At 32.5% G+C, this 22,071-nt stretch overlaps 3 protein-coding genes across 7 annotated transcripts; all 3 read left to right on the forward strand.

Annotated features, from left to right (window-relative positions):
- The first annotated feature begins 264 nt into the window (after positions 1-264).
- Positions 265-5,776, forward strand: Glg1 (Golgi apparatus protein 1). Its single transcript, XM_076762370.1, has 13 exons — positions 265-806; positions 933-1,913; positions 2,011-2,112; positions 2,207-2,491; positions 2,565-2,734; positions 2,823-2,940; positions 3,033-3,229; positions 3,316-3,535; positions 3,616-3,942; positions 4,010-4,189; positions 4,277-4,505; positions 4,597-4,703; positions 4,803-5,776. Exons 1-13 carry the CDS (start codon positions 507-509, stop codon positions 4,968-4,970), a joined length of 3,384 nt encoding a protein of 1,127 aa, XP_076618485.1. The 5' UTR covers positions 265-506; the 3' UTR covers positions 4,971-5,776.
- A 479-nt stretch (positions 5,777-6,255) lies between these two features.
- Positions 6,256-15,650, forward strand: Hzg (CTD small phosphatase herzog). Of its 3 annotated transcripts, none has more exons than XR_013079441.1 (5): positions 6,256-7,422; positions 8,135-8,568; positions 8,654-8,839; positions 8,924-9,675; positions 10,816-15,650. XR_013079441.1 is itself a non-coding variant. In XM_076762386.1 (4 exons), the coding sequence occupies exons 1-4, from the start codon at positions 7,353-7,355 to the stop codon at positions 9,113-9,115; spliced, it is 882 nt and encodes a 293-aa protein (XP_076618501.1). In that variant the 5' UTR covers positions 6,256-7,352; the 3' UTR covers positions 9,116-15,650. The 3 variants fall into 3 exon arrangements, 1 of the variants encoding a protein (XP_076618501.1); XR_013079442.1 differs by having other exon boundaries at positions 8,924-9,230; positions 9,473-15,650; XM_076762386.1 differs by having other exon boundaries at positions 8,924-15,650.
- Positions 15,651-19,002: 3,352 nt separating this feature from the next.
- Positions 19,003-21,798, forward strand: LOC143352133 (KICSTOR complex protein kaptin). Of its 3 annotated transcripts, none has more exons than XM_076784417.1 (8): positions 19,003-19,267; positions 19,727-19,967; positions 20,051-20,316; positions 20,429-20,595; positions 20,684-20,856; positions 20,952-21,030; positions 21,095-21,386; positions 21,531-21,798. In XM_076784417.1, the coding sequence occupies exons 2-8, from the start codon at positions 19,763-19,765 to the stop codon at positions 21,600-21,602; spliced, it is 1,254 nt and encodes a 417-aa protein (XP_076640532.1). In that variant the 5' UTR covers positions 19,003-19,267; positions 19,727-19,762; the 3' UTR covers positions 21,603-21,798. The 3 variants fall into 3 exon arrangements, with proteins under 3 accessions (XP_076640532.1, XP_076640529.1, XP_076640531.1); XM_076784414.1 differs by having other exon boundaries at positions 19,005-19,591; positions 19,701-19,967; XM_076784416.1 differs by having other exon boundaries at positions 19,005-19,591.
- Positions 21,799-22,071: the final 273 nt, after the last annotated feature.

Consider the following 22,071-nt stretch of genomic DNA (forward strand, 5'->3'; position numbering starts at 1 on the left):
ACCATACAATATATGTTAAGCTCGTATTAATATTTCGAAATTCACATCTTTTCGCGAAACATACTTTTCTTTTTTTCATCGTGAAAAACAGACACTTGTTTCATACCAAAGTATCTGTTTATGATGAAAAAATATTTTTATTTTATAATTCCCTATGACATTCTTGCGAATTAATATACATAACGAATCCTATGCAAATAATTTGTTTGTACGATAAATTAATTTCATTTTACAGGTTCGTCTTAAAAATTATTTCAAAATTAAATATATAGTCAGAGTATTGGAACAATAGGTAACATACGCATATCACGGCAACTGTCCGCGCAAAGTTCGGTTTTATCAGATTATACATAAGCACATTATTATTCGTGACGTTGACACTATTCGGTGAATAACAAAAGTTGCAAAAAAGATTTAAGAAAAAGAACTTTGCAAAAAAGCACAACCACGTCGTAATGTGTTTTATGAATAAGTTTTAATTGAAAAAGCGGTCCTACTTCGTGAGGATGGAATATACGATAAATTTGAAAAGCATTTTGTTTGTGATTTTCATACACTTATCGGTGTTAAATTGTGCTCATTTATCGAGAACTTATTTTAAAAATGTGTCCACGAACAGCGGTGACATACCAAAAATAAGCTGGGTGTTCAGCAATTTTGTTGACAATACCGTTAGGGTTAAACGAGCAAATGTAGCTAATTCTTACCTACCTGTTAAGTGTCGTCAGAATTTGAGCCGCCTGTGCGGCGATGTAACTAGTAATAATGATGAATTAATGTTATTAGAATGCATTCAAACCTTTAAGGTATAGTCTCAAATATATTGTAATTAGTAAAAATTGATAGTTTCCAATTAGAATCATATCTCAGAATTAATGAAACAAAATTCCTAATTTCATTCCTTTCTACTTATAATTTATTTCTTTTTACAGCCAACCGAAGTATCTGGTATTGATGATGAATGTCGTCATGCGATATGGATCTATGTCTTAAACATTACTAATAATTTAAATATAGAGAGATTAGCTAAAAAAACATGCGGTAAAGAGTTAGATTCGTTAGATTGTTCTGCCTCTGGTGACAAGCATGGAGCATATTTATCTTGTTTAATCGATAACAGAGAGAAAGTTAAGGATCCACAGTGTATTGTGTATATTCAGCGATTAGAATGGATTGCATTTAGCGATTTCAGAATTATAACACCATTTTCATCGGATTGTGAGGCTGATATTACAAAATTTAAATGTGATAAAATTCAACCATACAGAGATATATCTCAAGGACAAATATTAGCTTGTTTACAAGAACACATTAATGAACTTCAACTTCTATGCAAACGACATATACTTCATGTATCTGAAATACAAGCTGATAATATAAAATTAGATCGGCAATTATACATGGCTTGTGCACAAGATCATACAAATTTTTGCCCGGATGTTAGACCAGGCAGTGGTCAGGTATACAAATGTTTAATGCAACACAAAACAGATAAATCCATGACAGCAACATGTCAAGAACAGCTCACAAGAAGAGGGAAACTAATAGCATCAGATTATAGAGTCAGTAAAGGTCTAGTTAAAGCTTGCAAAGATGACATTAAAATTAATCATTGTAGAAGATCTGTTTTAGAAGATAGAAACATAAGACTTGCACAAATTCTTCTCTGTTTGGAATCAGCAGTAAAAAATGGTAGCAAAATTGATAGAAATTGTGAAGCTGAAATGTTTGATCATAGAAAGCTGCTAATGGAAGATTATAGATTATCTCCTGAAATAGTTGATGGATGTGCCAATGATATTACAATCTTCTGTAATAGTCTTGAAATTGGGGGTGTAACAATTCATTGCTTGATGGAACACACCAGACCAAGAAAGAAAAAATCAAGAGTATCTAGCAAGTGCCAAAGAGCGGTAATAAAATCTCTATATATATTTATATATTATGATAAACATAATAGATTAGATATAATCGTAAATATTAATTGAATATCTTTTCTCTTAACGATAGTTAGAAGAATTAATTATGGAAACTGATGCTGGAGAAGATTGGAGAATTGATCCTGTTCTAAGAGAACAATGTCAATCAGTTGTTAATTCAGCTTGCAGAGATGTAAGGAGTATTCAGTGAACTAAAAAAAACAGGTCTACTTGAAATTACACAAAATTAAATAAATAATAACATGTGCAATTTGATTTAAATTCAGGTACACGGAGGCGATGCGAGAGTAATATCTTGTTTACTGGAACAGCTCGGTACAGGCAGAATGACAGAATCTTGTGAAACTGCTTTAGTTCAAATACAATATTTTATAGCTAGAGATTTCAAATTAGATCCTCAGTTATATAGGGCATGTAAATTCGATGCAACACGATTATGCCATGCAAGAAATGCATGGGCTAGTGATGGAAGACAGATGGACCCAGAACGAGGACCTCTCGTTTTACCATGTTTATATAGACATGCATATCATCCTCAAAAAAATATGACAGTAAGAATTTTTTATATCCTTTAATAAATTTATAAATTTGTAATAACGATTTATTTTTAAATAATTGTTTTAGTTGAAATCTGAATGTCTTGAAGAAATTAGACGCGTTATGAGACAACGGGCCGTAAATGTTGCTTTGCAACCTGAGATCGAAGAAGTGTGTCTAAATGAATTAGCATCATATTGTTACGATAAAACTGCAAAAGGGGAAGAAATATTGTGCCTTCAAGATAATTTAGATAGGTAATAAAGCAAATTTCAATTATAAAATAAATACAAGTTGTTCCCATGTTTCTTTTGTACACTTTAATTTTATTTACTTTATTTACAGTTTGAACAAAAATTGCAAGTTAGCAGTTGGCAATTTTACAGAAGAACAAGCAGAACATGTTGAATTGAATCCAGTAATTTCCGCCGCGTGTCAACATATCATAGAACGTCATTGTGAGGTATAATACAATTTTTATTAAAGATTAATTCAAATATTAAACAACAATGTGCACGTGTGTATGTAATACTTCATAATAAATTTACAAAACAGGAAGTATTAAAATATGGTAAAGATGAAGGTGACATGATGGAGTGTTTAATCGAACATAAAAATGATCTAGATGTACGACCTGATTACAAATGTAAAGCAGCAGTGGAACATTTCCAATTGATATCATTAAAAAATTATCACTTTACGTATAAATTTAAAGAAGCCTGTCGACCTTCTGTCAAGAGATGGTGTCCAAAGTAAACAATTTTTATCATTATTCTTTGAACATGTTACAACAAATTTTTCGAGCAGAAAAATGTATACATTTACGTGCCTTATTTAGGTCTAAAACAAAAGCAGAAGTAATAGAATGTTTGAGCGCAAAGGTACAAGACAATATAATGAAAGACACACAACATAATGTACCAAAAGAATGTAGACAACAATTAAAAGCACAACTTTACCAACAAAGAGAAAATATTCAGTTTGACCCTGTCTTAGAAGCACAATGTACAACTGATATTAAATACTATTGTTTTAACGTTGAACCAGGAAATTCACAGGTAATGCGCTCATAATTCGTAGTATTCAAATTTATTTGCCTTTTATATTGATATTAATAGTAAGATTATAATTATTTTAGATTCTCGAATGTTTAGCAGCACATAAGTCGAAATTATCAGATGCATGTCGCAAACAATTATTTAAAGTGAGAAAACAAGATTTTCAAGACAGTTCCAGTGATTTTGCTTTATTAAGTACTTGCCGCGTTATGGTAAGACAATTTTGCTACGACGTAAGTCGTTCGCAAGCATTGGATTGTTTGAAGAAAAACAAAGATGAGCCCACGTTTGATGAAAAATGTAAAAATATTGTTATTCGAAGAATGATCGAACAAAATACAGATTATAGATTTAATGCTGCATTACAAAATGCCTGTTCATACGATATTCATAGAAATTGTAAAGAGGTAAGTTTTAAAGGGAAGTGAATTACATAATTTTTTATGACCATAAATGTATAATATATTTATCCAGGTTTTATTAAATGAACCTACCGATAAAGAACTTGAAGGAAAGGTCATAAGATGTTTAAAAATTAAATTCCGGGAATCGAAACTTACAGTAAAATGTAAACATCAGATGACTACTATACTCAGAGAAGCGGCCTTAAATTTTCACTTAAATCCATTACTTGCTACAATGTGTGCACATGAGGTACAATTTGTTTAAAAATAGCATTTCCGTGATAAAAGTTTATCAAGTATGATATTGATGATAATATTAATTATGTATTTCGAATAGATTAAAACAATCTGTAGAGCAGATGAAGACAACCCTGGAGCAGTAGAAGAATGTTTGAAAATAGAATTTAATGCTGGTAACAGAGATATGAAAGAAGGATGTCGTCTTGAAATTATTGGCTTAATAGAACAAACAAAGGCAGATATCAATGTAGATCCCTTATTACAAAAAGCATGTGCTGTTGATCTTAATAAATATTGTAGCGATGTTCCTCAAGGAGCAGGAAGGCGTACGTTAAATATTTTTCAAAAATAAAAATAATTTAATAGCTTATGAATTAATGTTGTGTTTTAAGAATATCAAACTATTAATTTTTTCAGATATCATGTGCTTGCAAAACGTATTGGAAGATAGTAACAAATCTCTACAACCTGACTGCTATAAAATGTTAACCACAAGGATCGAAATGTTCAAGAATGCGGCCAAGGTAATAAATATTACTGTCCTTGCATTGTTAATTTACAATATAATAAAGGGATGAAAGTAGGCTATGTATGTTTTATAATATCGGTGTGTTACTTTCCAGTTAATTGCTCCAAATTCAATACAAGAACTGTACACAACGGTAAATCGATCGCCTGCAAGACGATACTTTATGCTCGTTGCTTTAACAATGATTGGTATAATTTTCATCTCCGGTTTATTTTGCGGAAGAGTGACGAGACGAACAATGATGATGAGAAACAAATGTTAAATTATAGTGAAAAAAGTCCGTCCTCGAGAAAGATTATCGATTGGTGTAGTTAAAAGCAAAAAGAATCTTTCCATAAAGTAAACATCGAGAATAAAAATAAAAAGTGATTAATCACGTGACCTTCCTGCGAAATATCACGTTATGCAGAAAATAATAGAACAAAAATATTAACCTTTTTATATGTTTTTTTTATCGCATACAAACTTATGAAAAAATAATATTATAATATTATACAATTATGTCCAAGATTCTATGATCTGTCATTCATAGTATTATCATAAATGTAAAAATTGTAAAAGTTGAATGAATGGAATGTATAATGAACTGGAAGTGATTTGCAATTAAGGTAGATTTTAATAAAAAAATATATTAATAGAGAATATATATATAAGAAAAATGAATGAAAAATGGAATTTTATGTCAATACTCTATACATTTGTGATATATAAAAGAATTTCATAAAAAAAAAAATAAAATTATCACGTCTTATTTGAAGTAAAACATCCGGGCACAAATTACCTTGGTCTTCCATTTTTTAATATTAGAATGCGTACATACTAAACGCCATTAGACATAATTTACAATGAAAAATTCAAACGATTATGTAAAATGCACACAATGCAATACACAAAATGACATTACACATTTCTTTAACATATATATGCTCAATTTATAGTAACTAAAGCTGTTTTAAGCTTATCAATGGATATATTATTATTGTATTATAAGTTAAGATATAAGACCAAATATTATGTTACATAAAATATATTATTGGTGAAATATGGAGATAAAAATACTCAACTGTAGTTATATTGTTTTTAATCGTACAAAATGACATTCTGTTTTATCCTTATTTAAACTGCAAAACATAACTGGATTGTAATATATAAATCTTAATTTAAAAGAATTCATTGAAATTAAAACAGATTCGATACTCAAATCAGATGGATTGCGATACTTAATCGAGTATCGTGCATCGAGAAGTTATCCATATAATTGGGCCTATGCCTATAGCTTTACAACATATGGCTTCTTTTAAAACAAAATCGTAGAAGTGCAATTTTAGTACTATTAATAGGTAAGGAACATTCATTGTTGTGATTGTAATAATATAATGTTAATTCAAAGTAAAGATCGACCTGTTCAATTCCAATGCTCCGAGTAAACACGATCCATACCGCAAAAGGAATAGAGCGAAAGCCACGTTCGTCTCGTTCTGCTTTTATGGCTTTAATTTTTGAGTTCGAACGCTGCGCAACGGTCGCATTCACAGTTTAACGGAAGACCGCAAGGAGACGCGAGTATCGCGTGGGGTGCAAGAGCCAGTGACATACTGTGTAACATCAAAAACCTGTGTAACACAGGTCCGCGATGTTTGCGTTGAACGGATAAAAATTCAAACTACGACGATTCTGTAGTAAATGTATACACCGTTCGATGTTCGCGCGTGTCTTGTGCATAATCTTCGAATCGTTACGAAACAGTTCGAAAATCAGTGCCGTTACTGGCTGAAGACCAACGGATACGCATATTGGCCTGTCCGAACAACAATATCGAATCCATTACCGAAAGATTGATGCGTGTAACGCGCCGAAGGACATAGCCGTCGACCCCGACAAACATGTTTGGAGAGCAAAACGCGTACGACAAACGTCGAATCGCGATGTACTGCGCAACGACATAGGTGTGGCACGTGAACGAGAGAGTGTACACGCACGTAACCGTAGTATGCACAGGCAGGCAAATGCTTCCTTGGAATGAAAGCAGTAAAAAATTGGATTAACTTTCCCCGATTACGTTCAAGCGTAAAGAAAACGACCGGATTATTCTTAACGCGATGTCAAGTGTAAAACGACCGCTGCCAAATCAATCGTAATACTGTGTAAATAATGTTATTCGTTTTCTAAAAATCAAAATATATAAATTCTCGCGTAGAGCCTTGCGAAGTAAATATCAGTGGAGTTTTGAACACCGTATAGGTGCGTGTGTGCGTGCTCGTGCCTGTGCGTGTGCCTGCGCCTATGCGTCTCCGTTCGCCGAGTCGTGGTGATCTTCGCAGTGGTGGAGGCGGCGGAGGGGACAGCGAAGGCGGTGGTGGCGGCAGCAATAGCAGCAGCAGCAGCGGTGGCGGCGGTGGAGGAGACGGTGGAGGTGGTGGTGGTGGCGGCGGCGGCGGTCGCGACGGCGTTTGGAAGGAGAGATTTCGTACATCGTGACTGAGTGAGTGAAGTGAGTTGGCGCGTGTGCGTGCTGACGCGCGTATACGCTCTCTCATTCTGAAGATCGTGCGCGCGTGTTTGTGGATGTGTGGTATGTGTATTTTCGCGCGCGCGCATTAACGGAATTCACGATCAGACACGCAGGGACTCAACAAATGTTTAAATGGACGCATCGTCCATTATCACCCAAGTGTCGCGGGATGACGAGCTAGGACAGTTTAATAATGAGAAAGGTAGGTGCCCGTCGAGAACACGGCTCGTTTCTTTACATTTTTTTCTTACGTTTTTCTTCCAGATGCTGGATGGAATCTGCACCTGTTACGGGACTGCACCGCACTCCTCCTCACCTTACCTCACCTAACTTCACCTCTCTCGCCTGTCCCCTTACCCCTCCTGTTGTTCGCTCAAGCTTCGCTTCCGACGTCTCTTTTCCTCTCGTCCTGGTTTTTGCCTGGCCTGGCCTGGCTTCGCCTCGTTTCGCCTCGCCTCGTCAAATCGTGTCTACCCCTTTCCCCTCTTTTCTTTCACCTAAGATTCGCGTAACTTCATCGTATTGTACTATACCTTAGCGCCGTTTTAATTCACCTCTTTCGTGTCGTTTGAACAACGATTAGTATTGTTATACGTTGCAAACAACACGAAAAAAACAAAGTCACGAACGATTACTTTTCATTTTTTAGGACTGTCAACAAATATTTGCATGCCTAAGTTTTAATAAAATGATGATTTTGAAATATCCTTTCGATCATACTTTTAAAAAAGTACTATACTAAATATTTATACTATTTATGTTAAGTTTACCAAGGTGAATAGCATTTGCATATATTTATAGAAAATTTATAAATGTTTTTGCATAAACATTAGTAATCTGAATTATTTTTATGTATGTAACATATTTTCTAAGTACATATATTTATGGAATGACATTTGTTTTGCCCTCTGTAGCCCAGTTACCACGAGAGAATGAAGTGGCCAGCAACGGTCCAGCCAGTGGCAAGAAGCCAAGAGGGCGTGGACTTCTGCGATCTCTACTTTGTTGTCTTGGTAGAGGACGTGGAAGTAGTTCAAAGAGTTCAAAAACAAATTCTGTACAATGGGATGAAAACGGTTCTCTGCCACCAGGGACTGGATCCCCTCGGTTCCTTCTCCCACCTGTCAGACATCAGGATATGCACAAAAAGTGCATGGTGATTGATTTGGATGAGACACTAGTGCATAGTTCTTTCAAACCAATCAACAACGCCGATTTTGTTGTTCCTGTAGAAATTGATGGGACAGTACATCAGGTGTATGTTTTAAAGAGGCCTTATGTGGATGAATTCTTGCAGAGAATGGGTGAACTATACGAGTGTGTATTGTTCACAGCAAGTTTGGCTAAGGTATGTGTTATGGATAGTTTCTGTTGTTGATAATACCGATATATACGAAAGAAATTTGAATATCCAGAAATTTTAATGCTTACAGTATGCTGATCCAGTAGCAGATCTGCTTGACAGATGGGGAGTGTTCAGAGCAAGACTGTTTAGAGATTCTTGTGTTTTTCACAGAGGAAATTATGTTAAAGATTTAAATAAACTAGGACGGGATTTACAACAAATTATTATTGTTGATAATAGCCCTGTCAGTTACTTTTTCCACCCAGATAATGCAGTAAGTTTTACTATAAAAATAATTATATAGAACAGAAGATGAAAGAAAATAAATGTGCAAATTTCAAAGTAAGTTTGTTTCTAGGTACCAGTGGCATCATGGTTTGATGATATGACAGATTCAGAACTACTAGACTTAATTCCATTTTTTGAAAAACTCAGTAACGTGGAAAATATTTATCCAGTCTTGTGCAATATCAATCACCCTTATAATCAAGTGCAGACTATTGTACAGAATAGTCCAAGCCCAGGTTCAGGTTCTCTTGGTGCTTCCTAGCCCTACCTAAATTCTGGCCAAACAGCCAGTATTGTCATCGCTCAATGCACTCTGAGGAGGATTTTGACTGGAATACTCCACATTACATTCTTGTTATGTGGCAGTGGACAACCAGGTATGGATCACTAAATGCAAGTGTAGAACATAAACATACCTGTTAAAAAGGATCATCTAAAAAGGAGATGAAAATCCTGAATCCTCCCGCGTACCGTTTATTTTGATGCAACATGAATCACAACTGCTTTGTTGTTGGCTTGAGTTTTTTCCCCAATAAACAACAATATATTGTGCTGCAAACTGTTCATAGTATGACAGATGCAATGTATTAAATATATTGACCTAATCGTTAACATACAGGTATTCGAAAAAATTTACAAATAGCTCAATTGGTATTAACAAATAACTCTTCCAACTATACTGAAGTGGAATAGATTATGAATATAATTTATTGGTTACATAATGAATTAATGTGCGTGTTTCCGTATTTGGTGTACTTGAGGAAAAGAGCAGATGATAAGGGTAACAGTGAACGCGAAACGGTGACGTGCATTTTATACTAGGTAAATATATAAATTTATGCTTATTTGACTTAATTCGTACAGAGTACCTTAAGAATTAATCGCATAAAAGAAAAAAGTTTCATATGAAAAATCAGAGTATAGTGTTAAGCGATATAAAGAGAAGGAAATATTGAATTATTATGTCGTTTGTTGGACTATTCTATTTTCCCCTTTTTATATTCCGATTATTTATTATGAATTTTGCGTTGCGTTTACTGACACTGTATATACGATTTCCGTGGATTCTTATAGTATTGCTATAAATATCAAGTAACATAATTAATTTTTATATAAATTTTATGAGGCTGATAATTCCAAATAGTATCAGAAATTAGCACATTTGTGAAAACCTTTTTACCGATTATAATTTATTAGAATTTATCAAAGAACTATGTTTGATTTTGTGAATCAGACATTCTTCTTACGAACAAACAAGAAATATTGAGATCTAACAATCTAAAGTAGCAGTGCAAATATAAGCAAGATTATAATATTATTTTTTCCAAGTCTTTTTATTCTTTTTATACTGGAATGATATTATCAGTAACTAAGACTTGAAATATTAAATCTGATAACATGAAAATTAAATTATAATGAATAATTTGAATGAATAATACTATATGATTGGTATTTTAACTACATTCTGAAGAGGATGGAGAAAATAATGCAGTGGCAACTGTACATGTTTAAATATTGAGTCAGTCAGTACATATCGTTTTCTCCCTCCAGGCAATTGTATGGATAATAAAGCATTATGTTAATTCTGTAATGATTAGAGTATCATTAACAAAGTAGACTTATTTAAATATAATCTTTAAAGCTTGAGTAAGCGAGAATGTATCTTTATGCGTTACGCAAATGTTGACTAACGAACGATTATTAATTAATTACTTTTAATTATTGCATAACAAATTTACAGATTGCATTATACTTCCATATTCAATCAAACTCATTATTCACGCTCTTTATTTTATTACTACTGTTGCTAACATAATTATCGTCGTGATTATTAATTATAATATAGTAAATCGAATTTAATTACGCGATTGTTATTATCATTTTAGTTTCAAATAGTATAATTTATGAAGAATATTATGTATTTGTCATTATTGAGTATTATAAATGAAAATCAATTTGCAGAAAAGTATAATGTTGCACAGATGAGACAGTTAAACAGACGAAGTTTCATAATGTCTACAAAGGATTTCTCCGTTCGTGTAAGTCACTTGCACCTATTATCGTATATTCAATTATAATATTAACGTCTTTTCTTAGTGTCTTTTACATAATGTGACGAAATCAGTAAATTAGATTATAGTATCTACCGAAATTTCAGTATTTACTTTTCATCTTCAAATATTAAAAACACATAGATAAGATATACATAGACCAGCGGAAACAGAACAATTTTCAAGTACTTTATAATTTGTTTGATAATATTTTTTATTTAAAGCAAAGGCAACACGTATAATAATTCACAAACTTTGTAACAGATTTAATGTTACAAATTTAACGACCGCTTGAACAAAGGCTCTTCAACATTATACAATTATAATAATAACACGTAATTTTTTGTTTATCTTAGTTTATTATTGAGTACGAATCTTTATTCTGCTATTTACGTTATTTTGCTATTTCTCATGGAACAAAAATAGTCTCGCAAGTGTTATAAGTTTTCATTTTACGAAAAGGAAGGGCTAGAATATAAAGAGATAAGATGATTATATAACAATAAGTCTTACACATATTGCATAATATTAAATGGCTTCCAACTTCATGTTCTATCAAGAGTTTTTCGTTGGATATTACATGACTGTAATATTTGTCTGTTAAGTGGGTCAATATTGAGACATCTACTTTTAGGAAAACCGACACAGCCAGTGATATATTGAATTGAAAATACGAGTGAACTCTTTTACGTGATAATACAGTTGAAAACGACTATTTTAATGTAGTTGAATTAATATTTTAGCGATAATTTTTTTTACATTAAATAGTTTTAATATATGCGATTTAACAAAGTGAAAGAGATGCTAATTGATCGTAAAAATGTATATAAATGTTGACGAGTTTATATCTAGAATTTAACAATTTATAATTTAGAATTGCATTTGCCGTATTAATGTTTATTATTACTCTAGAATATATCTGATTTAACCGATTTCAATTGTGGCAATATAATAACAGTAGCTATACTTCTACATCATCCTTCGTCTATACTTATAATAATTCAGCGGGTTCGCCGTAAAAATCATTATATCGAACAATTATTAATTTTTTGGACATTTCGGATTTATAATAATTTCTGTCACAAAGTTCACGATACTCTTCTCGCATAAAAGTGTAGTCATTTTCACTGTAATACCCATCGAAACGATTCTATCGTAGGCTGGTGCACCTTTTCCGGAAATACGTACAGTAATAAAGATACGCGACAAAAATGTTATATTTTAAAATTAATCTCGTTAGGTTACTATTCGCGATATCATTTATAAAATTCCGTCTGCCGCCAGGAGAGCAGAGTCATAAATTTAAGACAAAACACGCAAATGATTATGATGCAACATATGTATACAGTCATGTGGCAAAATCCTGAAAGCATTTTTTTTTTTTTCTATCCATTTTTTTTTATCGTGGAAACGTTTATCACTGATAGTGTGCACGATAACAAGTCGAATATGGAAAATATTGCTAATACCTGTTTTTCGGTTAGGAAGATCTGTAACAAGGGAAACATGTAACACAACGTTAATTGTTGCATCCTACGAAATTTTGTTACGCATACAACATTATACACAGACCTGGGCATTTTTTTCTAAATAACGTTACTTGAAATATTATTTCAAAATTAACTTATTTCACGAAACAACTCTGAAGATAGTAATTTTGTATTTAAAATAATGAAATACTCTTGGAAATAACCGATGTGTCGCTAAATTTTTTAACAGACGAAATCACAAATTTCTTCAAACCATTAAAACGATGATAATAATTTAAAGAAAAAAAGGAAATTAGTCATGAATAAATATTCAATCATCGCATAGATTATTACAAAAGTTTATTTTGAAATATCTGTTAGGTATTTCGAGTAATTCGATATTTCGGTAATTTCCAAACAAAGCCTGTGGAAATAAATGCGAGATATTATTCTGGATATACTTATTTCTTATTATCGTTTCGAATAAAATTTACCCAGGTCTGATTGTACAGTATCACGCATTAAACGTCCCTAGCGTTAGGCATCCGTCACGCCGTGCCTCCGTGATTAATTAACATTAACAATCCAGTGTATCGCTTTTATCGAATACAATCTGTTGGACGCTCGACAAAAGACGTTCCATGGTATTCGTAATATATACATATATTTATAAGTGCGTTTCTTTTGTCGTGTTTCAATATTCCCAAGCATTTTGTTTTTGTTTTCTTTATTTTTAATTATTATTATTACGGAATTGTAACATGATTGTAAGCGCGTTGTGGCAGAACTCCGGAGGACACGAGTGTCCGTACAATATGTTTATAGATTTATCGTGACTGTGCGTCGAGAAAAATTGTTAGCGCGAAGGTGTGTGATCGGGAGCGATTGCGATACGTAAAATTAAGTATGTATAAAAGAATTGTTAGGTAGGCCAAGAATTTTTAATGTGTACGGAGATGCGTCGGTATCTTTGAATTGTGCGTAAAATGTAATGTAATTCGTATGGCGCTACATACGATATACGAACGACGTATACAAGCGAAATACGTTCCAGTACAATTGTCGATACGTGATTTGTAATTTATAACGTACTCGCTGTACGTTATCGTTTGACGTAGAAAGTTTTTCTTTTTTTTTTTTTATGCAATTATACGCTAATAATTTTAACAAGGTCGCTTTTTTTACCGTTTTATCGAGGATGAGTTTATATCAAGCACGAAACGATTTGCCGGAGTAGACGAAAAGGAGAACAGGGGTATTTTATAAAAGAAGCAATACGGAAGAGAACCGTTTACTTTTGTTGCACGCTTTATCGTCTTATTAATATTTCAAATGATTATTGTTATCGGCTGGATTCGGTACGAATCAGAAGCTGGTTTGGTGATAACGACCGTGCTGCAACGGCAATAAAACGGAGGCCGCTGACATTTTTCTCGGCGCAGAATCGTTATTTCGGACACAGCTTTCCTGTTGTATAACGAGCGAATATATATACGATGGGCTAAACTTGATAATACAGACTTTGGGTAGATACAGGGTGTTCAACCGTCCGTGGGAAAAATTTTAATGGGAGATTCTAGGGGCCAAAATTAGACGAAAATCAAGAATAGCAATTTGTCGATCGAGGCTTCGTTAAGAAATTATCAACGTTTAAAGTTCCGCCTGTAGAACGGCAATCTGCGAACTAAGTGGTTCTCACTCAGCACGAGAAACTCTGCTTAGCGACGTATCGACAGCCATACAGTTTTCTCAGTGAGAACCACTATCACGCGTACGCAGCTGTTCGCAGATCGCCGTTCTACAGGCGAAACTTTAAATGTTAATAACTTTTTAACGAAGCCCGGATCAACAAATTGGTATTATTGATTTTCGCCTTATTTTGGCCCCTAAAATCTCTCATTAAAATTTTTCCCACGGGTGGCTGGACACCCTGTATATAGTACTCGTTAAAATAAGCTAAAAATTATTTGTAAATTTTTTATTATTTTGACAAGCACTGTACACGCCCTAAATTTTGATCATCAATTTTAACACACGTTGTATAAAAAAAAATAAAGCGTGAGGAAAGAATGGCTGCGTGTGCGCGTGTGTGGTATGCAGGTATGCGTGTGTGTAGTGTTTTTAAAAAATAAACGAAAAAAAGAGAGTAAGAAAATAGCGTGGCATAAAGCCGTTCGCCGAGCGACGGTCGCTGAATCGAAATCGAGACTTTTTATATGTAACCAGTTTGATAAGAAGGATAAAAAGGGAATATACAGGAAACTCAAACCGCCAGTCGTTGCCTCCGTTGCGGTCTGGGCGATTAAATTATTATATTATCATTATATATATATGTATATATATAATATATATGTGTGTGTATATATATATATATATATATACATTGTACAAAAATTCGTCACGAAAACGGAAAGGAATTATTAGGGCTCAAAGTGTCGTGTTGGACAGCGAAAGAGCGAGACGCGCAAAGATGATGAACAAAAAAATAGAAGGAAATAAATAGAACGAGAGAGGCGCGAAGTATACATGTAAAAAAAAGGGAAAAAAAAAGAAAAATAATTAACGATATTGCCTTGATTTGTAAATAAAACTTAATTACTTCCACTAATAAAAATCATCTTCTCTGCCGATACCAAGCGGGCCGCATTCAGCCCAAGCGGGCTCCCCTCTTTTCCCCGATTTCGTATGTTTTTTACTAAAGCTGCGGCTGATTTTTTAACAGTAAGATATTTTGTACAGCATCGAGACGTAAAATAATAATGATATTTGAAAAAAGGTGGAAGTGAGCCCGGTGCGTCGTCCCAGAAAAATCAGCTAGACTATGTAAACACCTCCCGCCCCTCCAATGTGTCCAGTTTGCTCTGTGATTCTGTGTTTAATAAAAGAAAAAGCAAAAATATATACATGGTGTGTGTGTGAGTGCGTGTATGCATGTATGTATGTATATGTACATATCCCTGTTTGATAAACGAATTTTTAGTAGCCTTTTGCATGGACATAGTATGAAAACATTTCCCAATTTACTACCACAAGACTTACGCGCTATTCGCTTAAAATATCAAATATGTAATTTGATTTTCAGTCTCGAAACATTCGTGGACTTGTTTCGCTCCCTTCATGGCATAATTGATATTAATGTTTTTTAATTGTCGTGTGTAGAAATTTTCAAAAGCTTCTCATCGTTCGAGAAATGTGAAATGTTGACCCACCTTTCGTCGACGGACTGTTAATGTAACTGGGGAACTGATTATCTAACAAATAAAAAGTTTTGAAGTTACGGGTCTCGTCGAAATCAACTATCAGTTCAAAGTTTCATTTTTCTCACGCTAATCTGCAGCCTGCAACCGCACATACTCCGTACTGTAAATAAACAAACTATCGTTACATTAAATTAGAAGCGATGATTTTATTCCAATTACAGTTACATCGCAGAAACGACAGTGCACAATGTTTAGAAACGAGGACAAAATGTTTATCGTTATGAAATCTTCATCGTCTCTGTAGACAGAGTGATACGTTTACACGCGTGATCAGGAAATATGTTGAAAAGAGCATACAGGAATTGAATCGTGGATCTCATCTGGATTTTCGCCGAAAAAAATCGATGTTTTCTACATTCTAAACTGGAATACCCCTCTAATAAAAAAAATTAGCGATAAGGGCTGATTTTTCATTTTTTTCGTACGATGCAAATTAGTTCGTGATACTTTGAGGTCTGAAAATGTAAAATAATGTATAATAATTTCACGTTATGAAAGAGAATCGAACATGGTTAACTGCAAATGGCATGTGAAACGATTTTGGAACAAAAGTGAATCCTAGGTTGGTAAACGTTCTCTATATAACGTACGCTCGCCTCTATTCTGATCCGAATGACACCGCGGTATTTAGGTCGACCTGCTCGATCGCACGCGATTAATCTCGATATTGGATTTCCGTGGGCACCTCGGCGTAAAGGGAAATGTCATGACTGACGTACCATGCGCTATTAATTTCTGGTAAACCATTGCTCAATGGACAAAGAGAATTCTTTACGACAAAAAAAAAACAAAAACAAGTTTATCGCGACAAAACCTCAAATTGTTTCGATTTAATTGATATAAAGATCGAACATGTAGTCCACAGATAAATAGAAAAAAAAAATATTCATTATATTTTTACGCTTATTGAACGTAACTTTTTACATATACAGGGTGTTCGGTCACCCATAGGAAAAATTTTAATGGGGGATTCTAGAGGCCAAAATAAGACGAAAATCAAAAATATCAATTTGTTGATGAAGGCTTTGTTAAACAGTTACTAACGTTTAAAGTTCCGACCGTAATAAATTTTTTTCTCGGAAAGTGGATAGGAATTCGGTGGTATGTCTATTGACCAAAAGCGATTGAAATTGACTCCCCTAGCTAAGAATAATTTTTTTAGAACGATTTGAAATTTTTTAATTTTGTCGAAAAATTTTACACCTTCTCGAATTTTTTTCTCGAAACTGGTTAGGATTTTGAGGGTATGTCTAGTGACCAAAAATGATTGTAATTAACCCCCGCAATGGAGAATAATTTTTTTAGAACGATTTGAAACTCTTCATTTTCGCCGAAAAATTTAGGCACCTACCCTGTCGATTTTTCTTAAAAAATCATTTTTCATTTTTAGTAATTTTGTTTGACGCCCTATAGGAAAGTTGTCTAATACTTTTTTGTAGGTATCCATGAGCTCTACTTCAGAAAAAAGTTTCATTGAAATATATTCACAATTGTAGGAGTTATGGCTGTTTGAAAATTAGACCATTTTTATGGGGTTTTTCTCATTTTGCGGGGTCAAGGACCAACTTTTCCAATATTTTTATAATTTATACATATTCTCCGCCAAAATACGCGTAGTTTGCTTTTTTAAACATTAAAATCGTCCAATCCGATCAAAAGTTATGACATTTTAAAGATTCGAATGAAATTTCAGGGAAGCATTTCTGGCCTCACATTAGATTTTCGATAAGGAATTTTTTTCTCGAAAAGGGTTGGGATTTCGAGGGTATATCTATTGACCAAAAATGCTTGTAATTGACCCTCGCAACTAAAAATAATTTTTTTAGAACGTTTTGAAAAATTTTTTTTTCGTCGAAAAATTTAGACACCTACCCCCTGTCGATTTTTCTTAAAAATTGCTTTTTCATTTTTAGTAATTTTGTTTGACACCCTACAGAAAAGTTGTGTAATACTTTTTTGTAGGTATCCATGAGCTTTACTTCAAAAAAAAGTTTCATTGAAATATATTCACTATTGTGGGAGTTATGGCTGTTTGAAAATTGGATCATTTTTATGGGGTTTTTCTCATTTTGCGGGGTCAAGGACCAACTTTTCGAATATTTTTGGAATTTCTACATATTCTCTAGCAAAATACGCGTAGTTTGCTTTTTTAAACATTAAAATCGTCCAATCCGTTCAGAAGTTGTGGTGTTTTAAAGATTCGCATGAAAATTCGGGCAGACATTTCTGGCCAGAAATTAAATTTTCGGTAAGGTATTTTTCTATACATTATTTCATCTAATTAATTAGTTATAAACAATTTCTGGAAGCGATACTTATTTATTCCAATATTGCGCCAAAAGTGACAAAGTATCGCCATCTATCGAAATGTTAGAGGAAGTATCTAGAGTATTGTCCCCTCACCCCCCAAGGTTTGGTGCACACGAATAGTATCGCCATCTAAGAACAGGTATTGAACTAAACAAGTTACAGCTACCCCCACTCCTGCTACTCCTGATACGCAGTATGCACCTTGATTATTCGTTAATAACTCCTTTTCTGGGAATAAAATATGAACTTTTAGAATCGAAGAATATAGTATAGACCCTCGGCAACATTCAAGGATACTATTATAATTTTCACACCTTCTGGAATTTTTTCTAGAAAGTGTTGGGAATCTTCTAGAAGATATTTTAATTCTATTCATAGCAAAATAAATCGCGAAGACTGTGACGTCAGATAATATAGATCTATCGACTTTACAAAACTTAATTATCAGTATGAATAACAGAATTTTTGAAGTTATTAGAGACAATGGTGGTAGTACACCCTATTAACTCGTAAAACACTTTCTTTTTATAATGTAAATAAAGCAGTATACTAAATGAAATTATAAAAACTTCAAAAAAATACATTCTAAAAAAAATAGCGGACCTATTAATTGCTATACATAATACCTATTGTGATAACATACACAAGCATATATAAGAAATTCGAAAATACATTGAAAATAAATTTGAGAATGTAATTTGAATAAAAAATCTATTTAATTATTTCTTATTTATTGCGATGTTGTCTATTGAGAATCAGTGATATAGGTACATATGAGCACAGACGAGGTATGACTCAGAAGGAATGTTCCCGCCAAAACATTCCACCAATAATCCCATGTTTGTATATAGTCTATGAACGAAGAAACCCTTAACGCAGTTACATTACCGGATAGTCAGAATGTTTCACAAGAATTTATTGTTTTTCTCAACATTGAAAGGCTTTCTGAATCCAGGAGTCAAAACAACTATCCCACGTTTTCCTTTTGAAGACTCCAATTAGGTCTTCAAGCGGAGTTTCCTATCATCGATGCAGTATTTTGCTGGTAGCATCTTTAGCCTGTTGCCTGCTACACCGTGATGGGAAGAAACCCAAAGAAATTTGATCGAGTGCCCCTAATCCAATGCTAACTTCTTTTTCAAATTCTGGATGTAAAAGTTAGTGTTATTAATAATTGAAAATATTTTTCGATCGTACACGACTGAAACACCACCTAGCATCGAAAACAGCGTACTATTTCTTGACAAACTTGGACGCAATTATTAAAATTAAAGACATGGAATTTCATAAAAACATTATTTTCGTTCTACTATCTTATAATAATGTAAGACTATGAAATGAAAATGGAAATATCTTTTCAAATACAAACAAACTGGTAGATTCAGCTGAATAACGTGTACATATTAGAAATGTGTTTTTGAATACATGTCTAATGTACTATCTGTTTACAAAACACTGTTAAATCGCTTTATTTAAACTTTAAAAAAAGCTTAAATATCATTAAAAAAAATATTTATAATATGTCTTTGTGATACAACTATTATACATGATATAGATCTTGTATATTATTCCCAACCCTAAAATTCAGTTTTGAAGTTATCAAATGGAACACTTAATGTGAATTATATGTAAAAATTACAAAAAAAATGTAGGTATATCAATTTAATGCAATAATTAATTTTATGTCTTTTTAATAAAATACTTTGTTTTATTTCGTTTAATTTCTTTACATATAACATAATGTAAATATAAACAAGGATGAAATTTTATGACACTGTCACAGATTGCTGTGATTTAATGTTTAAAGTGTGAAGAAACTATGAGTAACTTAATAGATGCTCATTGGTTTCCTTTAACATCACAAGGAAATATTTATTCCATGACAAAATTATGTTCTACTAATGGCTCCAACAAGGCATTAGTAGCTTCTATAAAAAGAAAAATATATTCTTGCGAATATCATCTGATGCCAAATCTGCATTTAAGACCATTGGTTAAGGAACTACTATTTACATACATTCCAAGTTTGTATTTTTAAATACTAATATATTATTAAAATAAATCAATCAGCCTTTTTTATGCTTAAATAAAACTTACTTCTTACCAGGTGGTGCAGAAATTATATCTATTGATGCTTATAATAAATCTGATACTGGCGATGGATTTGTGATAGGAATAACTATAATAAAAGTGAGCACAGATACATCTGTGGAAAGATATTTAAATATTTATACGGAAGGTGCTGCAGATGGAGAAGGAGATGAATGCAGTTCAATTGAAGCTGTAGCACAAAATTGTCTCATGGTGGAATTAGCATATACTCCGTATCATTTGTATCATACTATACTACCACACCAAAATTCTCACAATGAGGTATTTTTTTTGTTATGCATAAAAATAAGCTATTTGGGAAATAAAATACTAAAAAATGACACTTATTATCATATAAATTTAAGATAGAAGTACAATCTCTCTAAGATTTCAGGTTGTTTGGTTATTGTCTGGAAGTGATTATAAGATTCATATGATCAGGGAAGATAAATTAAACCATGGTTACAGCGAATCACCGATTGAAAAATATTTCCCTGAATTGCATGATATACAAACAATTACATTATGGATTAATATTTACTACTATAATAATTATAACTGGTATAATTTTAAATATTTTCTTATTCATTGAGGAATGCAATAAGTAACTCTGAACTTTAAAGATTATGCACAATTTAAATTCGTTTAGGAGACTGACTGTAATTGGTTGTGAATGTGGTTTGGTCAAAGTAGCTATCGTTAATGTTTTAGAACTGAAAGTCCGTCGAAGTTGGAATTTGAGATACGACACACCTATCCCCAGCGTATGCGTATTTTCGCAAAAAAACAATATTACAAAACCCACCTTTGTTGACTTTAAAAGTAAATACCGTTAAATGAAAATGAATTCTTAAGGGAATTATCGTTTGATAAACTGTCAAAATTAAAAACTAAAGTTTATATATCATCTATTATAGGATCAAGTCATTCTTTGGATGATAAAGAAACAAAATTAAATGTTCTCATTGTAAATACAAGTTATGCTGTTGTTTTTATGTAAGTATGGTAATTATACATTACATATACTGAAAAATCAATAATTATTATATACTTTCATTAGGGACATTTTAAATAATGGGATGGAGGAAGACATAAGATTAAACGTTAGTGAAACATCCGATTGTATTTTGTGTTCTTGCATTGCTGATATCAATATGGATGGTCAAAATGAAATACTGTTAGGAACTTATGGCCAAGAAATTCTAATATTTTCTTTTACTAATAACACATGGGAATTAATTGTTAGAAAATTATTTGATGCACCGGTACATTCTATATGTTATATGGATATAACAAATGATGGAATGAAGGAACTTATTGTTCTTACACAACGTGGAGTACACATATTACAGGTTCTCATTGTGTTTTCATTTCTTTCTACTTTATAATAAATAGTACTGAATTATAACGATTAATCATAATTAGAAACTACATATATATTTTACAAAATCTACAAGTAAAATTTAAAATGAATAATATGTAAATATAAATTACAGCATAATATCACGGATGTTAAAGATAAATGGAAAAAACGGTATCAAAAGGTGATTGGAGGGAATGAAACATAACTTGTGCATATAACTTTTCATTACCACAAGGAAGAGTTCAAATCAATTTTAGTCCTCAAAGATTAATATAAATAAATTTTTGTACCGAAGATTACAGACTATATAATATATATCAAAAAGAAAAAATCAAAGTAAATTTATTTTTCTTGTTACCATATATGTACAATTAAATAACTAATAAATGACTAAATAGTAACATTTATCATTATTCATTTATTCGTTCTTATAGAGACTAACTTAAATAAAACACAAATAGCAAACATAAGCGATAATAAATAGAATTATTTAAAATTAAATATTAATTATTTATTATTTCAATTTTACAAAGTAAAATCGCCTACTACTGTAATAAATTTGAAATAATCCATCATATTTTCGTATATACATAGGTATATGTATAGTCCTCTGTAAATCAATTTACGAATCAGTACATTTTATGATTCATTCGCATCGTATCTACACTTCATAG

This window comes from Colletes latitarsis, chromosome 3, assembly GCF_051014445.1.
Source record: "Colletes latitarsis isolate SP2378_abdomen chromosome 3, iyColLati1, whole genome shotgun sequence".
Taxonomy (NCBI): domain Eukaryota; kingdom Metazoa; phylum Arthropoda; class Insecta; order Hymenoptera; family Colletidae; genus Colletes; species Colletes latitarsis.